General features: G+C 42.3%; 2 protein-coding genes across 2 annotated transcripts; one reads left to right on the forward strand and one right to left on the reverse strand.

The window, feature by feature from the left end:
- Positions 1-751: 751 nt before the first annotated feature.
- On the reverse strand, positions 752-3,614 carry LACBIDRAFT_328054 (uncharacterized protein; the record flags this gene model as incomplete). The annotated part of the gene is made up of 11 exons (XM_001882133.1): positions 752-1,424; positions 1,497-1,805; positions 2,619-2,626; positions 2,715-2,794; positions 2,882-2,939; positions 2,972-2,978; positions 3,136-3,161; positions 3,232-3,238; positions 3,281-3,298; positions 3,372-3,381; positions 3,497-3,614. 11 exons carry the CDS (start codon positions 3,612-3,614, stop codon positions 752-754), a joined length of 1,314 nt encoding a protein of 437 aa, XP_001882168.1.
- Positions 3,615-5,944: 2,330 nt separating this feature from the next.
- LACBIDRAFT_328055 (uncharacterized protein) lies at positions 5,945-6,669 on the forward strand (the record flags this gene model as incomplete). Its single annotated transcript, XM_001882007.1, has 2 exons — positions 5,945-6,356; positions 6,386-6,669. 2 exons carry the CDS (start codon positions 5,945-5,947, stop codon positions 6,667-6,669), a joined length of 696 nt encoding a protein of 231 aa, XP_001882042.1.
- Between the last annotated feature and the right edge of the window lie 2,399 nt (positions 6,670-9,068).

Below are 9,068 nucleotides of genomic sequence, written 5' to 3' on the forward strand. Positions count from 1 at the left end.
TCCCATTTCCATGTACCCCCTTCCTTTTCCCTCCCCCCTTTCCTGTCTGTCCCTCCCCATTTCCTTGTCCTTACCCCCTTCCCCATTTCATTGTCCCTGCCCCCTTCCTTTTCCCTGCCCCCTTCCCTGTCCCTCCCCATTTCCTTATACCCCCTTCCCTGTCCCTCCCCATTTCCTTGTCCCTACCCCCTTGTCCATCCCCTCTTCCTTGTCCCCTTTGATATGCACTTTATGTAGTAAAATAGACCTTATGTCATTAATAAAATACATTAAAAATTGATCTATTGAGATGTATGACTTGACTAGGTGTGAATTCTGTAAGAAATTCTGAGTATTGAGGAGTTGTATGAATGCAGATTAAGTCACCTGACCTCTAGCTTAGTGCTGATTTATTCTGATTGTAGAAACTCTGATCAGTGCTGATCAGAGCATGTGGGGGAGGGTAAAGTACTGCTATTTATCAATACTTATCACTCCCCCACCTATTCCTACTGGACTCCAGGACTCCAGTAGGATTCCTACTGGATTCCTACCGGATTTTGACAAAATTTCCAAAAAGGCATTTTCACATATTTCTCCATTCCCCCTCCTACTGGACTCCAACTGGACTCCAACTGGACTTAAACAAATTAGATGAAATGCTCCACACATTGAAGTCCTACTGGATTCCTACTGGATTCCTACTGGATTCCTACTGGATTCCCACTGGAATATCAACTTCAATGTATTACCAAGTCAGAACTTCAAATTTCTATTCAAAATTCACATTTAAACAAATGTTGTATTGTGAAATGACAACTAATACAGAAAGATATTTTACTAATGTAATGAGGGAGGGGGAGGGAGTGATGGAGTGATGGAGGGAGTGGTGGAGGGAGAGAGCTATGGAAGGAGGGGAAGTGAGTGAAGTGAAATGATGGAGGGGGGAGGGGGTGAGAGAGGTGGAGAGAGGAAGAGAGGGAGGGAGGGAGGAAGAGAGGGAGGAAGAGAGGGAGGAAGAGAGGGAGGAAGAGAGGGAGGACGAGAGGAAGGGAGGGAGGAAGAGAGGGAGGGAGGAAGAGAGGGAGGGAGGGAGGAAGAGAGGGAGGGAGGGAGGAAGAGAGGGAGGGAGGGAGGAAGAGAGGGAGGGAGGGAGGAAGAGAGGGAGGGAGAGAAGGATGGTGGGAGAGAGAGAGGGAGGGAGAGAGGGAGGGAGGGAGAGAGGGGAACAGAGAGAAGGAGACAGGGAGGAGAGATACACTGAGTCGTCGTTTGGGTTTGCTGGGTGTTTTTCGTGGGCGGCGGTCGTCGTTTGCATGGGCGGCGGATGTTGTTTGTGGGCGCTAGGCGTTTTTCGTGGGCGGCGGATGTCGTTTGGGTGTGCTGGGTGCTTTTCGTGGGTGGCGCTTGTCGTTTGCATGGGCGGCGGCTGTCGTTTATGGGCGCTGGGCGTTTTTCGTGGGCGGCGGTTGTCGTTTTCGTGGGTGGCGGGCGTCGTTTGTGGTGGTGGGTGTTACGGTCGTCGTTGGCGGGTGGGAGCGGGTCGCTGTCCCTCGTCTTTCTTGTTTGTCATGTCGGCGGGCGCTCGTGGTTCGTGGGTGGTTGTCGTGTCCGTGAGTGGGGTCGTCGTTGCGTGCCGTGGTCGTTTGTTGTCATCGTCTGTCGTGGCCGTCGTTGTTGTCGTGGTCGCGTGTTGTCGTCGTCCGTTGTGGTCGTGGTGGGCGACGTGTTCGTGGTGGGTGAGCAAGAGGGTGGTGATGGTGGTGTTGTCGAGTGTTGTTGGGTTTGGGCAAAATTCCCACTCGCGGAATTCACCGACGTCCTTTCTAGGAAGGAGGTCAGTACGTTGGTATATAGAGCATATAATAATGACCTATACTAATGCCTTCCTAGTGTAACTGGTACAGTGCTCGTCTCTATAGTATTGTCCCTATGTCCATAAGGTCGAGAGTTCAATTCTGTCAGGTTGCGCTTTTTTATTATATTATATAATAACAACAACAGTGACAAACTGCTGGTCCTACTGGGCTCCCTGTCCCCGGAAATTCCTACTGGACTCCTACTGGACTCCTACTGGACTCCTACTGGACTCCTACTGGACTCCTACTGGACTCCTTGTACTGGACTCCTACTGGACTCATTCCTTAAAAATCCAGTAGAATTCCACAATTCCTGGTGATTTGGGTTCAGTCCGGTAGGAATTTACTAGGACTCCACTAGGACTAGGATACAAAATTTGTATGGTGATCAGCCAACATAAAATGTGTCCCAGTCCTAGTCCAGTCCGGTAGGATTCCGGGAATCCAGTAGGAGTCCGGTAGGAATAGGTGGGGGAGAGTAAAGAGCTCCAAAAAAGTTGGACTTAGACTACAAAGTTTTCTAATACTTTATAAAAGACTACAAAAGTCGGACTTAGACTACAAAGTCAGGGTTAGGGTCAAAAGGTTATCCTGACTACAAAGTTTGTAGTGTGCGCTTTTTCATTAGAAAAGTTTGTAGTGTCTGCTTTTTCATTAGAAAAGTTTTTGTAGTATCCACTTTTTGAGACTGGGGGGGTACATGTATGACTGAAATGTGCCATTTGATTGTGTAGGATGATGTAATCTGGGAAATTTTTCTCACAGTCTGGTCTTACTCACTTTGACTGCTATTGAGGATTTAACATGAATATATACTTGAATTCATATGAATTGAAATGAATTCACTTCAATTGATGCTGAATGACATGGATTAACCATGAATTCACTTTGAATTTCCTTGAATTCATAGAATTTGATCATGAATTCATATGAATTCACATGAATTGAGCTTGAGACTACAAAGTGAAAGATAGGGTTGGTCTAATAGATAGACTGTAAAACTTGAAAAGACTACAAAAGTCAAGGGTAGGCTCTAGACCTACAAAATTTATAGATAATACTATAAAAGACTACAAAAATCAATAGATACATCGGAATTGACTACAAAGTCAATAGATAGACTAGAAACATACAATGGAACTACTATAAAGAATAAAATCCTACAAAAGACAATGATATTAGATGGACCATAAACACTATGACATTCTACAAGACTACAAAAATATAGGAATAAACTACAAGTTAGATAGATAGATTATAAATGTTAACAAAAGTTGATGATAGACTTTAGACCTACAAAATCAATAGACACATAGGAATAGACTACAATTCAATAGATAGACTATATTGAATTCTAGACTATAAATGCTATGAGACAATCTACAAAACTCACTATAAAACTACAAAAGACTACAAAAGTCAATGATAGGTTATAAACCTACAAGATCAATGTATTAACACTATAAAAGACTACAAAAGTCAGATAAAACTATTTGGAAACCCCCCATTTTCAATGGGAACCTACTCACTCACCTAGCACATGCTGTCAACAGTTCCATACATAAACTATTAAAGACTACAGAAGTCAATGATAGACTATGAATACTATAAAGGACTGATGTGGAGTCAAAAGACAATAAAAGGCTACTAAAAGTTACCAGAAACTTCAGAATAGACTACAAGTTGGATAGATAGACTATAAACACTATAAAGACTACAAAAGTCAAAGAAACATTGGAATAGACTACAAAGGTGTTGGTTATTGTGGTCAGTCATTACTGCTTGGAAGTCCAGTCCCAAAAAAAGACTGCAACTGGATTTGAAGAGCACAAAAAGTTAGGGTTAGGGTTGACTACATATATCATGAAAATGGTAGTATACCTCGTACTTTACAGAGCCTCACCCATTCCTGCAGGAATCCACAGGAACTGGACTGGAATCCACAGGAACCCACAACACTGGTGCTCAGCTGTTCCTTCCCCCTGGACCCCTGGTATGCATTTTTGATCCCAGTTCTAGTATGTACATATTGACTACAAGTTCAGTGGATAGACTATAAAGCTGTAAAAGACTATAAATTATGAGAAACTGTGAATTCATATGAATTGACTATCAATTCACTTTGGTTCACTTGAATTGCCCATGAATTCAGCAGACATTTGCTTGAATTGACCACAAATTCATAGGAAACATCAGACAGGAATCCATGGGGGAGGGTGAAGTACACTTGGTTCACTTGAATTGCCCATGAATTCAGATGGGAGGCTGTCCTACCTCTTCTTTCTTTGCTTCTGCCACCGGTTTGTGGCTGGATTTATGCTGGATTTATCAGTGAATTGATAGTAATTCAAGGATTCCAATTGAAGTGAAAGTCAAGTACATGAACCTTTCCATAGTTTATGTGCTGAACTTGTAGTCTATTCTGATGTTTCTTATAACTTCAAGCTTTAGACTGTAAGTTTGTCTGATGTTTCCTATGGATTTGTAGTCAATTCAAGCAACTGTCTACTGAATTCATGCTCAATACAAGTGAACCAAGTGTACTTTACCCTCCCCCATGGATTCCTGTCCAATGTTTCCTATGAATTTGTGGTCAATTCAAGTAAATGTCTGCTGAATTCATGGGCAATTCAAGTGAACCAAAGTGAATTGATAGTTTCCCATAATTTTGTTGTAAATATTACTTCCCTTCAATCACTGTTGTAGTCTATTCCAATGTTTCTCCCAACTTCAAGCTTCAGACTAGAACCTTCCACAGACTTTCATAGTCTATCCACTGAACTATCCAACTTTGAGAAGACTGTGGCATGTGGGAGTGAGGAAAGTGCAATCAGACATGCTGACAGGATGTGTGAACACCTAAACAACACACACACACACACATACTCACACCTTCAACACTCATCACCACAGGTATGTGCATGGTGCTTCGAGTTCAGGTTCACACAGCAAATGGAATTACTACCATACTTGTTCTGTTAGAACTTAAAGTAGAAGTTCTAGAAATGAAATGGGAATGAAATATGCAATGAAACAGGAATGAAATATAGTACCTGAAAAAAGCGCAAAATGAAATATCTCATATCATAATGTCTTGGGCAATAAACACATCAGGAAAATCACTTCTTCCCTGAGGGTATCCAGGGTAGACCCTGGATACCCAGAGGCTGTCATGGAACTCAGGGCATCAGGGTGCCCTGGAGCACCCTCAGATACAGGTTCCTTTTTTTGATTTCCCAATAGCAACCTGGGGTTGCCCTGAGGTGTGCTGAGGTTGGCCTGGGGTGGCCTGGGCTGTCCTTGGGGATCCCTGATGCCGACCTTATGCTAATTTTGGCCTTCAATTTTCCTCATCACACTATACTTGAATATATAAAATGTATATCGAATGTATTTAATTAGTGTGGAAAGAATCACTTGTCTATGGAAATGTTTCCAAACCCCAAGTCAGTTTGAATCGAAATCACACCACTCTTCTTTCCACCACCCAAACTGGACCCTGTGAACTCTCAAGTGAGGGATGTGAGACAACACTTGTGAAATCAATGTGGATGAGATTGAGGTGGGCATGGCTGAAATTGAGGCAGTTGAGGTGGGGGTGAATGAAATTGAGGTGGGTGCTGGCAAAAACAAAGAGGTCTTACAGCTGATTGCGAAACGATAGAGCAGCTCGGCTCCCGTTCCATCCTAGCCATTTGTTTGTATGTGGCGCACACCAAAGCCAAATAGACCAGATCGATAACACTTCTCCATCGTCCTCCTTCATATCCCCCCCACTCTCCTTCGTTGAACACTCCACCATCTCTCCTCTTCAATTAAATTCCTCGATGGCATGTATATACTCTACAGCAATGTGAAAATCCTTCCATTCTTGCTTATGAATTGTCACCCTCGCACCGATGGTCACCCACTGCACCTACTGATGGCACTAACTCCAAAATTCTAATATTTCTAGGTTTTCTTGGGTATTTTAGAACCATGGCTAGCATCCACGGACTGATGATATGGAGCTCCTCGATGATAGCGGCAGGGGAGCTCGGAGAAGGGTTTTTTTTTCGTCTATAAAAGCTTTGATGTGCGTGCTTATTTTCCCCAACTATATACTCATGGCTAACAACGAACTCCAGCTGAATGCGGCGGAGTGGCAAGAAATGCTGCGTCGATTTCCCTGTGCTTCATTCTGGCTTCGCATGCACGACCATCACCCTGACATCCATCCAGTTCTAGAACAAATGGCACAGCACAACAGAAACCTCAACGGTAACCCGTACACTGGCCTTCTTGCTGCCCCCGTCCAACCTGCTGCTCCACCTGGTCTACCTGCCGCCCCCCCTGCTGTTCCTGGGTTTGCTCCGCAGGCCATGTATCCCCCTGGTTTCCCTGTGTTTCCCGGCCTCTATCCTAACCATGGCTACTACCCACCTGCTCAGTTTCAACCACGCGCCCACCCGTCATACTACCATGATAGGCCTGAGAATTTGCCGGCCCCTGCTACTCCACGTCCTGCCACGGCCCGTCGTAGGTCCTGTTATCTTGGACCATAACAGAAGTTGAAAATGGGGTTGTCACTCGCTTGATCGTCCGCTTACCAACCGACCTTCCTTGGAATGATTTTTTCGACAGGATATGTGCTAATATGGACCTCATCCCGGCCAACGCAGTTTTGGGTTACAAGTTCTCGGGAGATCGCATTTCTGACCCACCAAACTGGCTTGCCAATGCAGAGGATCATGTCCAGGCTATGGCTCATGCAACAGAGAAGATCAAGCGCGCTAGGACACGCGAGGTTGTTCACTTCAGTCACCATGTAATTTCAGTATATATTACATGACTAATAGTAGTACTGTATTTATTTATTGTACTGAATATATCCAGAATCTTTACTGTATCTATTTCCTTAAAATGTCACAAAATCAGCTGTCACACTATTGAATCTATTTTTTTGCACTAAATAAATCTTTTTGGTGCCAAGACTCTGAATTAAATATATTTCATGGTTTCACTACTGAATCTATTTTTTTGCACTAAATAAATCTTTTTTGATGCCAAGACTCTGAAACAAATATATTTCATGGTTTTACTACTGAATAAATCTTTTTGGTTAACATGTCACAAACTTGCCTGTCACACCACTGAATACATTTTGGCTCTGGATAGACTACTAGAGGTGTCTGCGGTCCTAGTTCCAAAGAAGAGTGTGTTATGATTTTTCACTAGTAGAGGTATTATTGATAAATTTCTTTTTGTTTGTAAATGCTTTCCTGGGGCTGTAGGGTCCTACTGTTTTCAGGATCCACTGCCCATTGCCAAATATGGAAGGTGTGGCTATGTTAAATGAAAAATAGCAATAAAATACAGGGAACAATGATGAGTTTAGGGTGTTGCTCACTGTTGGTGATGATGTTGGGGGTGGTTTTCAGGGTCCAGGGCACATTTCCAAATAAGGAAACATGCGCTTTTTCACATGTAAAATAGCAATAAAATCAGGAAAAATTAGGGGTGGTGCTCACTGTTGGGGACAATGTTGGAGGTTGTTTTCAGGGTCCAGGGTGCATTTCCAAATATGGTAATATAGCTAAAAATAGCCACAAAATAACCAAAAAATCAGAAAAAAAATGGGGGTGGTGCTTTCTGTTGGTGATGTCATCTGGGGTTGTTTTCAGGGTCCAGGCCATATGTCCAAATAGGGTAATATATTCAAAAATAGCTAGAAAATAGGAAAGAAAATGGAAAAAGATATGAATGGTGCACAGAACATCAGGCACTGCCTTCAGGGTACACTTCAGGGTCCATCCCAAAGAGGAAACATCACCTGGTTTGACCAAAAGTGAAGAAAACCAACAGGAGAATGTTTTTATCTATCAGGGTCCATGTAATGGGATGTTGGGATGATGGTCACATGACCAATTACCAAAAATGGTGAAAACAAAAGTTGTAGCCCTACATTGTAGCTTCCCGAATCTGTTTTGCTCCTGTTATGGAGATATGAGGTACAGGAATTTCAAAAGCGTTGCGTTTTTTTTGTTTTTTGTGTTTTTCTCCATGAAAACAAAACCAAACAACATGATATCAGTATATTTAGAAAGCTAAAAGAAAGGGCTACAATTATTGTATTGTGGGAAAAATGGCCAAAAAAGGAAGGTGCATACCCTAGAAAAGAAATTGACACTGACAGACTATAAGAGTCTACCATAGACTACCAACAAGTTGGACATAGACTACAAAGTTTACTGATAGACTACAAAAGTCGGACTTAGACTACAAAAGCTTGGACTTAGACTACAAAGTTAGGGTTAGGGTTAGGGTTAAAAGTGCTACAAAGTTTGTAGTGTCCACTTTTCATCATTACAAAATTTTGTAGTGTTCACTTTTTCCTTAGAAGGGTTTGTAGTGTCTGCCTTTTGGGACTACAAAAGTTTGGTGTGCACTTTTCCATTTGGAAAGTTTGTAGTTCCCACTTGTTTTGACTACAAAGTGTGTGCTTTTTCATCAGAAAAGTTAGTAGTGTCCGCTTTTTGACACTACAAAAGTTTGTAGTGTGCACTCTTTCATTAGTAAAGTTTGTAGTGTCTGCTTTTTGAGACTACAAGAGTTTGTAGTTGACATGTAGTTTATGGTGTCCTTGGCTCTGTCTAGGTTATGGGGATGAGGTTGAAGGATTAACATGATCTTACTTACATATTTCCAGTTCTGCTGCATTAGTTTTTGACATTATGCACAAGCAGTCTTTACATTAGGAAAGGCTAGCCTAGACCTTCATATTGATACCTACTGTCCTATTTCAAAACATAATTATAAGCTCATGGGGATATGGCTGAAGGATTGACATGACCTCACATATTTCATTTGCCCTATTATCACTTTTTCACATCTATTTGGCAACCCCAGGGTTGCTACAAGGAGGGGGGGTTGCCAAATAGTTTAATCCCTCCCTGTAACATAGAATGTTGTAAAAGTAATTTAATTAATTAATTAATATACTTCAATTTGATTTTTTGATTTGAAATCTAAGTTCAGGAATTCTGAATTAACTTAGTCCAGTCCAGTCCAGTCCAGTGGAGTCCAGTTTTGTGGATATTGCTAATATGTAGTGAAGTCCAGTGAAGTCCAGTGGAATCCAGTGGAATCCAAGTGGAGTCCATGTGGATTATGTGGGGGATGGTAAAGTGCTGAGTTCCAAGGGAATCCAAGCTTACCTGAATTGCGATAGTTGCTGAATCAAACGGTTTG

The sequence above is a fragment of the Laccaria bicolor genome, genomic scaffold, assembly GCF_000143565.1.
Source record: "Laccaria bicolor S238N-H82 LACBIscaffold_15 genomic scaffold, whole genome shotgun sequence".
Lineage (NCBI taxonomy): Eukaryota > Fungi > Basidiomycota > Agaricomycetes > Agaricales > Hydnangiaceae > Laccaria > Laccaria bicolor.